This window comes from Sinocyclocheilus grahami, unplaced genomic scaffold (genome assembly GCF_001515645.1).
Source record: "Sinocyclocheilus grahami isolate Dianchi unplaced genomic scaffold, SAMN03320097.WGS_v1.1 scaffold56.1, whole genome shotgun sequence".
Lineage (NCBI taxonomy): Eukaryota > Metazoa > Chordata > Actinopteri > Cypriniformes > Cyprinidae > Sinocyclocheilus > Sinocyclocheilus grahami.
This window is the reverse complement of record NW_015505235.1, coordinates 3,664,902-3,681,493: the sequence shown is the minus strand read 5'-3', so window position 1 is coordinate 3,681,493 and position 16,592 is coordinate 3,664,902. Positions and strand designations below refer to the sequence as shown.

General features: G+C 39.3%; 1 protein-coding gene across 1 annotated transcript in view; it reads right to left on the bottom strand.

Moving 5' to 3' along the window:
- LOC107584049 (ELKS/Rab6-interacting/CAST family member 1-like) overlaps positions 1-16,592 on the bottom strand; it is a 198,789-nt gene that overhangs the window by 107,538 nt on the left and 74,659 nt on the right. Inside the window, exons 12-13 of the mRNA XM_016270453.1 lie at positions 14,079-14,214; positions 2,213-2,344 (exon numbers count right to left, since the gene is read on the bottom strand). Of these exons, the coding sequence (XP_016125939.1) occupies positions 2,213-2,344; positions 14,079-14,214 (268 nt within the window). The remainder of the gene's footprint in view (positions 1-2,212; positions 2,345-14,078; positions 14,215-16,592) is intronic.

Here is a 16,592-nt window from a genome sequence, read left to right as displayed (position 1 = left end):
TTTTTAACTCTGTTCCTGAGCATTATAACCCCAATTTGCTATTGTGTGCTGCACATTTGACTGAGGACAGCTTCCACATCACGAGTGAGTAGTGCCGGATTCCCAAAAGCTTTTGTTGAAAGACAGAGCAAGAGGCGGGGCAGTACTGAAACACCGTCTAAGCTGTTCGCCAATCACAACACATTTTGTTTTTCGGAAGGCAGACCTTCATCAAAGCCGGAACTAATCGAGCCGTTTGTGCCTGCCTCGGGAGAAAGGTATTTTAATAATGTAAATTATGTGAAAAATAATGTATTTTTCGAACCACCAAACATGAAAGCATGTTCTAGTACGCCCCCAAAACAAAATCAAGACTTTGTAAAAGAGCATAATAGGACCCCTTTAAAAAGAGGTTAGACTGGGTCAGAACGACTCGAGTATGGCATTCCAGTAACTTTGAATCATAATATAACAAATTATTGGCAGTTTATTTCTAAATTCAATCCATTTCCAGCATGTTCTACATCAGGACGCACATTCAGTCTCCATTTAGACCGTTGAGTTGCATTAAATTGATAATTCGCCACAAAAAAGGAAATTCTGTGATCATTTACTCACCTTCATGTCGTTCCAAACCCATGCGACTTTGGTTAATCTTTAAAACACTTAGAAATGAGAATATGTTTAATGAAACCTGGGAGGTTTCTGTCCATCCACTGAAAATCCAGGTTATCATTTAGATACAAATTTAGAAGATCCAAAAAAGGAGATCCATACAAGATATGTTCTACGTATTTGTTTATATGTGTGAATAATTTAAATCTTTTCATCATATAAAGCATTTATACCTTTCAAAAGACGTTTCATATGGAATTATTTAACGACACCTATATGAACTTTCTGGATCTTCTAAGTTTCAGTTACCTGGGCTTTCAATGGAGGGACCGAAACCACTCAGGTTTCACTAAAAATATCTAATAATTTGTGCTTCAAAGTCTTATGGATTTGGAACAACATAAGGGTGAGTAAATAATTACAGAGCTGTCCTTTTTAGATGAACAATTCCTTTAAGTAGACCCAGGTAGAGTCTACATACAGTATTTACCCAATATTTTGTTCCTCTACCTTTAAAATCCCAGTTGAACTCCTGCTTAGGAGAAAGAAACGCTGGCATGTTCTGTGCACACACCAGACGTTCCTCATGTGCGTATGCACGTTCTATGTGGCTGAACTGAATCGGACCAAAGTTAGCAGTCCTCACGCAGGACACGCAAAGCTTATTTATATTCTAAATGAAGACTGACTGCAGACACAAACACGTAACCCATGCATGCCACATGAATGTTGGCCACTGGCAAGGCGAGGCATCGCTGGCATGGATCTGGATGGTTGGCATAGCTTTATGTGCTGGTGTGGTGATGTGCTGTGACAGGCCGGCTTTTTGCTGGTTCCTGAGCTCTGTGAAGGAGGCTTTTTAATGGGAGCGATACTGTCCGCCAAGGAAAAGCCATTACAGCCCGGCCTGAGAGATGCTAGCCTTGCGTGGATGTGCATACAGCTCTGTGTAAACACTGGGAAGGATGTTTGACCAGGAGGATGAGGAAGTGGACATTTCCACAATGAAAAGATGGCTGTAGGGTTTGGCTAGCATCACACTGAAGTTACCGCACACATTTTGCTTCGGGTAACACATCACAGGTACACAGGACCTCTTTAGAAACATTACTAGGAACATTTCCAGTAAACATGACAGTTTATCATACTTCAAAAGTTATCTGGATGTAGACTATGATAGTAGAAGTCTCAATACTGCCAATGCTGGCTGCCCCAAGCTAAATCTTTTTGTCAACTGGATTGATAATGTTGACAGACGTCTCATTAAATTGAGATTTTTAAGAAACCAAACCAAACCCAAAACAATTCATTCATTCAAAAAAACTAAACAAAAAACACAAAGATAAATAAAAAGATCAAATTAAATAAAATTAAATATGATAAAATAAAGGTAAAATAAATTAAAAGATAATTTGATTAAATAATAATAATAAAAATAAAATAAAAAATACTCTACTTAATAAACTACTTCTCTCTGAACTCAAAGGACAAGGCATTAAATAAAACTGGTCCGAAGGTTAAGAAAAAATGGCAAGTGAACAATATGTAGAGTCTGAAAGAGAGAGAAAACTGAAAGAGAGAGTAAGTGCATATTAATGATCTTTGAGCGTCATCTCACCTGTTTCTCTGCATTTGCATGGGCAGATTCCTCTTGTGCCAACACCATTTCTCTCTCGGCCGTGATCTGTACGCTTTCACGCAAGGCCTCCTCCAGCTCCTCGATGCGCTCGTCCTTCTGCCGCAGAGAATCCTAGGGAAAAAAATATTTTAGTGCTTTAGTAAACATGCAACAAGACACTAAACTTGCCTATGAAGGTCATTATCAATACAGATTTTTTTGTAGAAGGTCAGGAACACAGGACCAGTTTGATACCTAGATTTAACTGCCTTTTAACTGAAACTTTCTTATAAAACTCAATTTCTGACTGTAAAATCTACTTTGATAAGCTGTTCAAAGATTGTAAACAGTAAGTACGCAGTCCTTATTAGAACATCGAAACTGACCGCCAATAACTAACAAGTGTAGCAGCAGGTAGCTCTGAGAAAGCAAGCTGCAGTCAGTTCACAGCATGTGAGGTATAAACATTAGGAATTCTTGGATTGCAGTAAGTGAGGGCAACCCAAGCTGTCCATCTCATCGATGTGACTCATCTACAGTCTGCTCCCATGATGACTCAGCGCAGATCTATGACTCGACCGTCAAGAGTGAAATCACACTACTTCAAGTATCCACTCTTGAGAGAGTCAAGGTCAAAACCTAGTTATCATCAACGTCTGCAATTGATTGTATCAGGAATTGGAAAAACAATCTGATTGAAAGTGTGCTAGAGAGCGAAAGAACGCAATGGTTAGGGACTCAAATGAATAGGCATTGTGGGATACGTGGAGAAACGCCAGAGCAGTACTGAATATGGGAACAGTCTTGAGTTCATTACGCTGCTCCATTTCAAGGAACATTCACATTTCATTTTCCCCCCCACATTTCAAAATCGTCTACAAAAGTTCTGACTCGTTTGGCAGGCCTGAGGCACTTAGTACAGACCTCTACAAACATGCACTCTGACGCACACAACCGAGCAAACAGACGCTACACACACATACACACAAACTGCCATTCATACAAATGGAGCTCTACAGTGGTAATGGCCTCCATGCTGAGAAACTGCCTTCCAGCTAAAAGCATCAGCCTTCAATATGAAGACGGAGGCCTGATGCACACAATCCCAGACGCCAGTGATCACAGCGAACATTTTCATCTGGAATCCCACACCACAAATTCCTGCTAAAAGAGGCAATGTGAAGGTACACAGATAACCAGATGCATCTGTCGCTCTGCTGCAGACAATCCTGAGAGAAAGATCAAGAGCTTGTAAGCTGTTTATGAAGATGCTTGCATGCAAAACTGACCGTGACGGTAACTTAACATTTTAATTTTACATTTATGCATTTGGCAGACATTTTTACCATGCTTTTTTTTTTTTTTTTAAAGCAACTTCCTTTCATAGGATTCTTTTTTTCCAAGCATTTGCTGGTAAATTTGAACCCTTGACCTTGGCATCATTCATTTTAAATCTACAGAAATGTACATTATGCCCGAGGAATGTATGAACACTTTGTTCTTAAAAACTGTAAAATTCAGAGCATCTTGTGATAAAAGCCAAGACGTTACAAAGATAATGTAAGAAATAAAGTTATAATCAGTTTGCAAAGATGTTAACATGGAAAACCTGACTGTGAAGGATTTTTAAAAATTGATTTTAAATTGATATTTTACATTTGTTTTAATGTATTTGGCAGATGCCTTTAAGCAAAATATGTTCAAGGTATACTTTTTCCCTTTTTAAAAAATCAGGGCATTAATCGTTATCTGGGATATTATTGGGAAAAAAATGACCAAAAAAATCTTTGGCATTTGCAACAATAGCAACATGCAATTTTTTATTAACGATTATATTTTAAATCTTTAAGATGTAATTATAAGACTGATCATTTTGTCTCTAAAATTCCTTCCAACTGCATGCATCAACTTTCAATATCAAGACAAGAGGCCTGATGCACACAATCCCAGACACCATTTTCATCTGGAATCCCACACCACAAATTCCTGCAACAAGAGGCAATGTCGATAACCAGATGCATCTGTTGAATCTGTAACCAAGGTCAGCAATTACAGGAAGTTCAGGACATGAGGAGGGTGACGGGGGTACAGATCACAGAATGTGGTATAAAGGCTCTCTCTTCTATCTTATTTTGGCCATATTTTGCTTCCACTTTCCTCTCGCAGGCAGACCGCAATCACTTTGGTTTGATTTAAAGCGACAGTAATCCTTTTTGCTCGGTCAATATCTCATTACGGTAATGCTTTTGGTGCCAAAACCACACAGATGATAGAAGGAGACACCTCAGGGAAGTCACAAATCAAAGCCACATGCTGTACCATAGGGACCGGCCTAGTTCGGGTGGGGCTCGCTGGGGAATCTGTCCAGCTCTCCGCAGCTCATACATCCAATTAGGAGATGAGCAGGACGAGCCTGAAGAACAAAAGCTCAGCTCGCACAGTTGGGGTAGAATGACTTGCAGCTGTCTGACATGCTCTCACACACACGAATAATCGACCCAGGGTGCCCTAATTCAACACAAACCCGTTTCGTTCCCATCTGCGGCTTCTTTTTGGAAGGAATGGGACTGAAAAATGTGTTCGCAGTGTCGCTGCACTGTCCCAGGACTCAAGCGGTTTCAGCAGTTCATTAGGGTGAGGAGTCTAGGTCACAGTAAGGCATTATTTAAAATAATCCAGGATGACCTCAGCCAAATGTCTAAGACAAGACGCAGCCAAAGTGGAGGGTTTGGTAGCAGATGTCCCTTAAAGCAGTCGTTTTTCCCAGCGGGAGGATTCTTCTGTACTGTTTTGGGTGTGAGAGTGAGGAATCACAAAAGTTTATGAAAGAACCGGAAAGAGCAGCAGGTGTCCATCCTTCCTGGCTGGGGAAAGCATAAAAGACAGCCAAAAGCATGGTAGCATCAAACAACATATGCCAACAAACAGGCCCAATAAAAAAGACCTTGAAAGTCTATTAAAGAAATGAGAACATGCGGATGTGATTCAACCTACCCCCACCATCTGATCCCGAGCTCCCGATCCTGGATCTGGTTTGAGTTGAAAAGCACGGATACTGGCGAAATGCTCTGCCAGACTGGACCGCATTTGGTTTTGACTCTTTGGAGAGTCGAGAGACACAACAAACCCAATGTGAATGAGTTCATCGGACGTTCAGCGAATCCACAGTTGTTTAGAACAGCCAATGTACGAGGGAGACAATTTGAGAGGAAGTAGCTGAAAGTGGGCCACAATAAACTAGAGTGTTGTTAATTTGTGAACGCAATCAATAACAAGAAGGCCAGGAGAGGAGGGAATTAAAGTGAGTGACAAGCAGAAAGAAATCTAAGCTTCCATGACAAGCTCAAAACAGGGCTTTGAAACCCTCCCAAGGAGAGTTGGATATCAAACCTCTGGGTGCTGTGGTTACTGCAGATCTAAGAGCTACGAACACTGTTTACTTCATTCCTATAACCTCCAGTGATGTGGTTCTTTGAAGCGAGCCCTTTCCGGCATCTTCCAACTCTTTCTACATCTTTCTTTCAACCCCTCTCTCTCTCCCATCTTACACGGCTTTTTGCATGTTCTACATCAAGATGATGGCTTGATGTTGGGGGAGTGGGGTAAGCCGTGTCATGTCATAAATCTAGCAAATGGTATATGATTATTTTTTATAGAAAAAGCCCATCCTATTCTGCATATGATTGAGAAAAGTGACAGGCAGTTTTCAATGCTAAAATTATTTTTTTCACATGGCAGAACTTAATATGTAAAATATGTTGGAGAATTGCCAATATAACTATGTAAATTATTTACTAAACATTAGTTAAAAAAAGAAAGATTTATGTAATATGTAATTTAATTAATATGTATTATATGTTATAAATATCATACATGAACTGTGATTAAACATTTCTATGATGAAAAATATCTTGAAATATACATCTCTATATATATCTAATTTTATATATATATCAAAAAACATTTCAAAATATCAATATGAAGAAAAATGCATTGGAATTGCATTACGCATTAGTACTGTAAACTTTTTTTTCCACCCTTTTCATGTTCTTATTTTTATTTTGGAATGAAAATTTTTCATGTATTCCACATTGACTCATTGACTGTTACTTTTCTGATATATGTCATATTTCTATGGTTATAGGTAATAGATGGTTTTTTTTCATTTCTGGGTGATTAGGGTTAGGGTAAGGGTTACTAAATCTATAATTGGTAAAAAAAAAATTTGCTAATTAAAATTCTAAAATAAACTAATTTATTTCAGTTAATATTGTCTTCTAATATTTTAAGTTGACGTAATAACACTACTAAAACAACAACAAAAAAAGAAAAGAAAAAGAAAAAGGAATGAAAATAAATTAAGGCTAAATGGAAAAAAAAAACTATGCCATAACAAAAAAATAAATAAATAAAAGCTATAACGCTATTAGAAAATAACGCTGATATATAATATTAGTTTCATTTTTCATTATAAGTAAAAAGTGGCACAGCCAACCCTATGCTTACGCTTCAGAGTACAAGCATAAACACCCATTAATGCGGAGTACAAAAAAAGAAAAAAGAAAAAGATGAGCATGAGGAAAAACATTGTCCAGGTGTGTTAGGCCTTCAGGTCTGTCCACCCTCCGCCTGTGGTGGTGGGAAGCTGACGTTTAATTCACAGTCCTGTGATCACTGCTCTACCGTGCATTCAACGATAGCGGGTGTCTGGGCACAACGTGTCATAAAACAGGCTCCCCAAAGCATAAAGTCATTATCATCAAAGTATCTCTGCGGGGAAATTCTGCCCTCAGCAGGGAAGCCACTGGGGCAGTTTCAAAGCCACTAGTTTATGCACATGACAGTGGACCCAAAAAATAAAAATAACAAGAATGAGAGCAAGAACATCCCACACGGCCGGAGGCTAAACACTTAGCATAAGGAGGAGGAGAAAGACTTGAGATGTAGCAGAACAAAGATGGGTGTAAACAACAAGGCTCTGTTCTGATTGAAGGGGTGGAGGGCCTGCATATGGGGCTGATGGGTATCAGATGGTGCAGCTCTATGAAGGCAAAGGCTTTTTTTTAAAGCAAGTCAGCACACTTGGCGGCCATTTTGGATCTGGGTGACACCGTCGGGTGTCTGGGTGACACCGTCGACACCGTTTTCTAGTCATGCAAGCTCAGCTCCTATCTATCTGCATGAGGAGAGAGTGAAATCCACCAAAGTATTTGCCAACTTGTTTTGCACACACTGCAAAAAACTATTCTTAATGAGTATTTTTCATCTAGTTAAAAGATCTAAAAATGCTTGAAACAAGAAATTAAGCAACACTGCATTAGACAAGTTTTTTTTGAGAGAGAATGCATCTTTAATACAAACATATTTTGTCTTACTGCCCCATTTTTTATATTCACTATATTCAAGATACAATCAATGCTACCAGAAATGTATTGTAAAAAAAAATATATATATATATATTTTTTTTTTTAAAAACTATTAAAAATCATTAAAAGACATTTTTGCAATGCATGTCAATTTAAGAAGAAACAAGTAGATAATAAATTCAGGGTGTTTAGCTCCAGTCAGGCTATTTTTCTGTATCATCCCTCTCATGTGGATTCGCGTTTTGTAGCAAACGATCAGGTGATGTCCTTGCCAAAAAAAGCAATACAATCTTCTAATTTTAAGGCATGATTTCCTTTCTCATAGTTATGTTGAGCGCGTCTACCATTTGTTACTCAACGACTGCTATGTCATACGCTTTCTGGCACAGGCTAGCAGCTCTGGGATTTGCAACAGTACAGAGGACAAAAAAGTTTTGGAAAGCCCACAAACAAAATGGCATTCCCTTCCTTTTGACTGTTTGAGGCAGTCATGCTAACACACCATCTCTAACATACACAAGACAATCGAACTGTTGCGGCCCAATGTGTCCCTACAACCAAACAAGGTGCTCTTGATTCCCACAGCTCGCAATAAGTAGCCAATCTCTAGTCAGAGTTCCTCTGCACCAGTGCTTTGGGGTGTCAGTCTCACGACTGGCGTCTGTTAGCTCCCTCCTGACCTGTTCGCGCTCGAGAGGTGACGAGTGGCAGAATCAAGGCTTTCATGTGTGAAGAACACTGCGCCTCTTGCTTTTCTTCCTGCTCTATTTCCATTCCTCAGTCTCGGCCTTGATTTACCTCTCTCCCTTTCCGTTTCCCTCTGAGTGTTGAGAACGGCTCTCGCCACCGCATTAGTGATGACGACCTTGCCGGGTGGATTTTTACCGCAGTTTTGTTTCACCTTTGCTCAGTGTTACCACTAAATTCTGATCTCTCGTCAGTCTTCAGAGGTTTTGGAAGACAGAGTGGAACATTCGAGAACATTCCACAGAGACCTCAAGAAATCAAAAAAGTCCAAGCCTGAAGCTGCCAACGCTAATTTGCCCGAGACAGTAATGTAACATCTAATCCCAAGATGGTTCCTCTAAACGCACAAATCGTTGTTAGGTCAAGCACAAGCAATTCGTAAGAAACATAACAGTTCCCTGCTGAAAAAAACAGTCAGGCTTGCAGGTTTTAGCTGGTTAAAGCTGGTCTGCCATTTTAATGTCTCCAAAACACATAACAGAACAAAAAAGCCAAAGAAACAAAAGACGACGCAAAACCAAAAAAAAAGCTAAAAAAAACAAAAACAAAAAACAAGACCCAAAACAAAAAAAAAGGCCAAACAAAAACCTTAAAGCAACACAAAACAAAACAGAGCACCAGCTAAAACTAACAAACCAGGTATGCTCACCCATCCCACTGAATCCCATTTCCTAAGACTGTCCTGTGCCAACTATAGCTTCCTAATGGATCCTGGATGTTGCACTGCAACCAGTCTGTTATGGCAGGTTGAGAAAATGACATTTAGGATGAAAAAAGGACTACCCCCAGGGACAGTAATATGTTCCCCCTCAATAAAAGCAGCGTGGGCAGGCCAGCGAGTCATAAAAGGCTCCTGTTTGACTCTTTTATATCTGCGTGTTTAAAAAGGACCATAAACCTGCGATTTGCCTGCAGCACTTTGGCTTTATTAACTCCAGTGTGTCGCCATCACCTGTCAGATCTTTTCATTTGCCTGCAAATGTGAACACAAGGAGAAAGACCAACGAGAGGCTGCATGATTGCAGATGTGTAACTGTTACATAAATCTTTATATAATGTGTTAGTTAAGGATGGGTCAAGAATGGTTAATTACTGAGGTTGACTAGTTTCACTAGATTTTTCTCTAGATTTTTTTCTGACAGACATTTAGAAATCACCTGCTGTTAAAATAAATAAATAAATAAATAAAATAAAATAAAAAGCATGAAGATAAATCAACCTGTGGTGCATATATATTCAGTTCTTTTCTTAACCGTGCACAAACTTACATGCAGAATAAAAAAAGACCACCAGTACCAGTAAGAGCACTTAGCAGCATGATCCCTAACTCGACAAATGTTATAAAATACTGTTCCACAATTGCACGCTAAAGGTGTCACTCTAAGCTCTCTGCATTTGAGTGCTGATGTTTACAACCACACGAGAGCACATTGTGCCAAACATAAAAGGGGCTGCGAGACTTATAAACAGAAGACCTATGGCTTACAACTGCTATTCGTAATGTGCGGCGCTCCGGCATCAGTCTAATGGCTTCTCTGGAATAGTGCACACATTGCACCTGTGGGGGAAACCCATTTCTGAGCTTGCTTTGAGGATTGCACAAAATGTGTGGCAGAATATGTTCACCCTTTCTGAACTGAAGCATGCTGACTGGATGTACCTTTCCATTCTTTGACCTTTCTATTTTCTTTCCAACTCTCTCTTTCAATTTTTCCATTGTATCTGTCTTTGATGAAGGCCGGTCAAGGTGGAGATTGGGATACAGTGGGGCCTTCTGGTCACAGGGCATGCTGGGAATCAGAGCATTTTGCACTGCACTCTGTGCAGTAAAAGGGAACAGACTCAACCACGCAGTAAAACAGGTATTTACTGGGATTCATTATAATGTCATCTTTTCTCCCCCGCTGTCTCTCTCCATCCTGCTTCCCAGCGAAAGTCTTGATTTCTTCAGGCTGATGATATTTGATCAGCGGGAGAGGTGGGGGTGGGGGTACGTCTTGATGATTCAGTACGTATTGCACGTCTGGAAACTCTGTATCCGGCGGAAAAAGTCTCAAACGCTGAAGAGATGTGGACGCCTATAAAAACCCATCTCCAGTTTTATCAGACTAGAGAGATAAATGAAAAAGGATAGGGATGATTCACAAGAGGTTAAAGTCACGCTCTTGAGGGCCGTTGATCAAAGACCTTCTCTTGCATTGCAATTCTCTGCACATGCAGTGTCTGCGCCCCATTTGTTCATCTTATGGAAACTATCAGCTAATCTTAATTAACTAGACGTTGACCATTTTGATACTTGCCCATTAAAAAGTCACTACCAAGATTTAGCAAAGTAGTGAATAGCACGTTGTTATCTGGTGTATTATTTGGTTTCTAGGGTTTTTTGGTAGTTGTTAGTAGGCCCAAGTTTAGGGTCGGGGTTGGTCACCAATGAGCAATTCAGAAATGAATTCAAAATGATTAAATGTAAAAAAAATTAATAAATACAATTCTGTGGGGCTGATTATTATTATTGTAGCATCAATATTTTAGTAAATATTTAGGTCAGGTAAATTTTAGAAATTTTAATTTTAACTATCATTAATTATGAAACACTGGTTTATTACAGATGGGTTTTGTACTAATTTTGCGTGTTTTTTTTTTTTTTTTGCTTTTGCAAGGATGGAAATATTATACAACATTCTGAAAAACTCTAGTGATTTCTGGAACATTCCAGAACACAGTGGGACTAGTCATAAAAGGCAAAAATCATCCAATGCTCACTTATAAAGTTTTGGACGACTCACTTTTGGTAACTGTCTATGTTATGTTATGTTAGCTCAGTATTAAGCACGTACCATGTCATTTTTATGCATGAGTAATAACAGATTAGCTTCTACAGTCTTTTTTCATGAGCACTGTTAATGACTCACAAAAATGTATGTGATTTTGATATTTAGCATATCAAACTTTATAAAGAAACATTAAAAATGAAAGCAAAACAAAACATTTATAAAAATTTGTTTCACAGTGTTTTTCATTCCAAATCCATTATTGAATTTGAATTAAATTTCAAATGAGGTTGCAAAAAAGAAAAAAAGGTTGAATTTGAATTTAAATTCTCAAAAATTCATACAACCCTAATAAGTATTGTTCAAATAGAATTTAACAATTTTAAATAAATTTTAGAATGAAAGTTGGTCCATTTTTTAATTTTAGTCTTGAAGGTTTTATAGGACTTACAGACAAACAGATTGCTGAACACCACTTCATTTCCCAGAATGCATTACCTGTGTTGTATTTCTTAGCATTGCAGTTTAGTCATTTCCACTTCCTGCCATTCCAATTTCAGTTCAACTTCCTGCGTGTTAAAGGTCCCATATTGTCAAAACTTAAATTTCCTGGCTTTTTTCACGATAACTGCAGTCTAGGGGCTATTTAACTACCATATAAGTTTCAAAACAGTCAGTCCACAGTAAAATGCACACAGCCTGCTTAAAGTTCTAGCTATTTTTCACGAACCATTGTGACTTCCGTAAAAAGTTGACGTCAGGACTACACAGTCACCGCCTTCAGTCACCACCCCGAGCACCGCCCACAGTCCCACTCTCCTTTTGCCAAACCCCCAGACAACACCGCGTCCATGCTTTTGCTGAGCAAGGACAACACGCGTCACTCAGAAAACAATAGGCCAATCAGAAGAGAGGCTCATGAATATTAATTAGACAGACCAAAATCGACCTGTTCTCAACAGAGCTCCTGAGAGAGGAGCTGTAAAAATATATTGAGATGCTTTTTGGTACTTATACCGCAAATATATATTCTTAAGGACATCAAAACTCCAGAAAGGTGTACAATATGGGACCTTTAAGACCAGTTCAGTTCAAGCCCAATTTGAGGTATGAATCATGTCAATAGCACGCATTACACACTAAAGTTTAACAGTAAGGTCTATGTGTTTGTTGGAAGTTACACCGATACTTGCCTAAGAAAGCACCACAAGAGGACTGATTGGATCAAATCATGTGAAAGCAGCACAACGCCACCAGCAGGAAACAAAAAAAAAAATAGAAGCAAGAGTCCTTCCTTTCTGACCATCTAACCTTCTCCAATGTCAACAGTTGATAATTTGAATGTGTTTGTGCAGCTCTGGTGCTCAACCACAACCGACCACCCCATGTCCCACTCAGGGCTCCAATGGAAACCTTCTTCATTGATTGAAAAAGCCATTTTTAGTGCCGGGTCAGAGAGAGATGACTGCTCTGGTGTCCTGGACTAACCTCTCTCTCAGCTCACCCTGACCAACCGATTGGAGCAGGATCACCGTAACCATACCAAATCATCTACAACAATCGGTTTCCCTTCCAAACACGTCCAATAAAGTGTGGAGACAGCTCGGGCTTCGCCTGATCTGCAGTCTCAGGGCCTCAAGGCCGGATCGTGACGTGCCTGTGGGGGAAGGTGGTGGTGGTTGAAGGTCTTGGCTGAAGGAAGCAGCTGTCGCCGCTTCCAGATGAGGCCCGCGATGCAGCCGCATCAGGGTGCTTCGAAAGGGGGAGCGCAAGCCACAATGTGGGCTTGCGGCAACGTGACCCCACGGAGGATGCTGGGGCCCTGAAGTCATAAATGAGCTCTCTTTGACCGCAACACGTATTTGTGCACACGCACACACCGACGCAACAGTCGCCGGGTACCACAGGTCGAGGTCCAATAGCACATCAATCCTGCTGTCAGAAAAAGAGCATATGAACTCGAACGAAAACAAAGAACACATGACACAGTACAAGGAAAATGTGAAAAGGGAGAATGATCGAAAGAACAAACCGACGGCCAGGAAAAACACAGAAAACCACAACAAAGGGAGGGCCGCTGTGGCATTGTTGTCCAGAGGTCTACGGCAAAGAGGAAAAACAGCCCCTCCATAAAAAGTGGGACTTTTTGCGCTGAGATTCTCACAGACATTAACTGCTGATTCTGGCTTTCTATTTGAACCCTCACTCTAGAAGGGCGGGAGCGGCCACCACAGACCACCATCCTGTCAAATCGGGGTAAAAACAGTCAATATGATGAAAGTTACATCAGCCTGGATGAGGTCGTTTGTATTTGCAAATCAGTTCAAACTAAACACGCCGATACCTGGATACCGATGCTTCTGCTTCAATATCGCGGAGCCATAAATTCAAAAATAGTTCCTGCGGTTGCACTGAACAACTGTGTCTTATTTCATCGTTCAATTATTCTCTCCTTTTCTCTTTTCCCAAAATCCAAAGCTCACAATGAGAGGAGGACACGAGGTCAGGATGTGCGTGAATGCGGTCTGGATGAGGGAAACATGAGATCGCTCTTTACCTGAGAAGAATCCCAGCAATTCTCAAATGAGGAACCGGAGCTGAGATCCAAACTTATATAATCAGAAGACGGATCGCTCTGAGGAGACACATTTCTAGGCAGCGCAAAAGAAAAACCTTTAAACGCTGCACAAAAGATTGAACTTTTGTGAATAAATCATGGTTTTGGGGGGACTTTGACCCTCTTAAAAGGTTGATGGGCCTCATTATGGGTTACATTTCAATGTTAAGACTATAACAGCCACTGCTCTAGTCAGATTTCAGTGGTTTTGTGTGTAAAACCCTTGCTTGAAATCCATTGCAAGGCACAGGGATTTATCCTGCATTTCAATTAGGCAACATTATATGAGTAAAGTCTGATCCGGAACAGACTCAAGAACTGTACATAACTGTGAATAAAGTAAATAAATGTCATGTGGACTTTACCTTGATCTGTTGAGAGCTGTCATTCATGTTATCCTCTCGCTTACGAGCCTCTTCCATCAACTGTGCGTTCTTGTTCTTCTCCACCTGCTCTTTGTGCTTCAGGTTGGCTACCTTCTTGCTTTGGTCTTTCATTTGCCTGCAAGGACACACCAACAGATTTCAGTCAGACATTTACAGATGGACATTGAGGTGGATGGATACAGGAAACATGAGGAGAGAGGAACTTGTGTGTCTTTGACAACTAATGGTATAGCAACTTTTTAGGAACTAGCATTGGCAAAAGATTTGCAGAATGCACATTATGAAATAATGCATAATGTTTCACATACTATTTTTAAAAACAAAATATGCATGATTATATTCAGAATAACAAAAACACAATAAAAGGATCAAACAAAGATCAAATAAAAATGTTATAATGTTGCATTATGTTTGATGAAATCAGATCACATGCCTATTGTACATTTAAAGTGATTTTAAAATCTGTGATATTTTAATGTATAAGCTATGTATTGAATTAGGAATGGGTCAATATAAAACAAAATTAAATAAAAAATAAAATACAAACTAAAAGCTTGTACTAAAGCTCAAATAAATATAGTACAATTATTAAGTTAACTGTGTATCTTTTTAAACAAAATAAAAAAATATATTAAAAAAATGAAAACTTACTACACCATTCAACAAAAAACACAATTTCTACTTAATTTTTTATCCAACCTGATGCTGTACTGATACTGTCCTGGTGATTTTAATCTGAAAATCAGGCATCTTTTACAAAATAATAAGTGTTGTATACGCTCTTAAAAATAAAGGTGCTTCACGATGCCATAGAAGAACCTTTTTGTCTAAATGGTTCTATAAAGAACCTTTAACATCTGAAGAACGGTTCTGTTTCAGAAAAGGTTCTTTGTGGCGAAAGAAGCTTCTTCAGATTAGAGGTTGACCGATATGGGTTTTTCACTGGCCGATGCCGATATTTAGAAATCAGGGCAGCCGGTGGCCGATATATGATGCCGATTTTTTTGGTCGATATGTTTGGCCGATTTTCTTTTTTTTTCCCATTCATCTCATAAAAGTGAGTTTGAGCAAATGATTATTGCAGGGTACAAGATAGTAATAGTAGTAGTAGCCCAATTTAGAGTAATAATACATGGCTCAAAACTTAAGCACCTTCTCAAAACAGTTCTGAAGCATGCTTTTTGTTTATGTTTGCTGACAGACACCAGTGTTTCCCACATACTGCAAATTAATTCTCTGCCAGCAGGAGGCACTGCTGGAGCGGGAGATATAGCGGTTTCCCCGGTAACGGCTGTAATCAAATCAGTGCTGCGCTCACAAACTCTACTTTATCAGGCATTACAGGAAAGACGAAATGAAAATGACATCAAAGCTTTACCGAAGACAGTCAGTTCTTTTCAAAGATACATTCATATAAAAACACCTGGGCTGTATTTTTATTTTGAAACGTGAAGCGCTCAATTTATTCAACGAAGTATAAGCCTTTTGGAAAATCTATTTGTAGTGGTCAGTTTTGATATTGTGATGAGCCGCCACAAATAACTCAATGTATCGGAAACACTGGACACTGCTATAAGTCAAATGGCTATAGTGATAACAAAAATAAAAGATTTCACGCATATTACACAGCCTGCTGCTCATAACTGCTTAAGAGTGCACTGGCCACAAGCGATGACATAGTGGATGCTATTGTCGGACCCACACACACATTTCATGAGGAAAGTTAACGTGCACGTTATAATCAGCCCAGAAGTTTCGTCTGAATTGAACGTGTTTCTACATTCACATGCAAATGACTTGTTGCACTTATGAATATGATAACTTTCCGGCATCAATTCTAGTAGGGTAAAACGTCAATTCCACTTTCGAAACGGTCTGTTTTGCCCTGCCATTAGCTGAAGCTGTGTGTGAACAAGCCAGAGTGTGAGCCGCTCTTTCTCACGCAGCCTCAGAGGGAGTCCCGCAATGCTTAGCTGCCCGCAGTGGCGCCTGCCTATAAATCGGCCTAATTTGCAGCATAATCAGCCGATGCCGATTCATTAAAAAAATGCCAAAAATCGGCCGATTAATCAGCCGAACGATTGGGGTCGACCTCTTCTTCAGATTATAAAAAGGTAAGAAAGAGATCGTTCTTTAAAGAACCTTTGACTGAATGGTTCTTTGTGGAACCAAAAATTGTTCTACTGTGGCATCGCTGTGAAGAACCTTTTAAGCACCTTTATTTTTAAGAGTGTATAATTAGGAATGGGTCAAAACAAAAAATAAAATATAATAAAATGGCATTATGTATGACTGATGAACTCAGATCACCGTCTGATTGTATATATTTAAATTTGAATTTATATAAATTTGAAAATGCAACTATATTTTAATATATTTTAATTAGGAAAATACTGTATATTAAAAAGATAAAATGAAATACCAACTAATATTATCAGGCCACAAGTAGAATCAAAGACCTCTTCCTCAAAGTGTTTAAGAGTTTTATCTTCT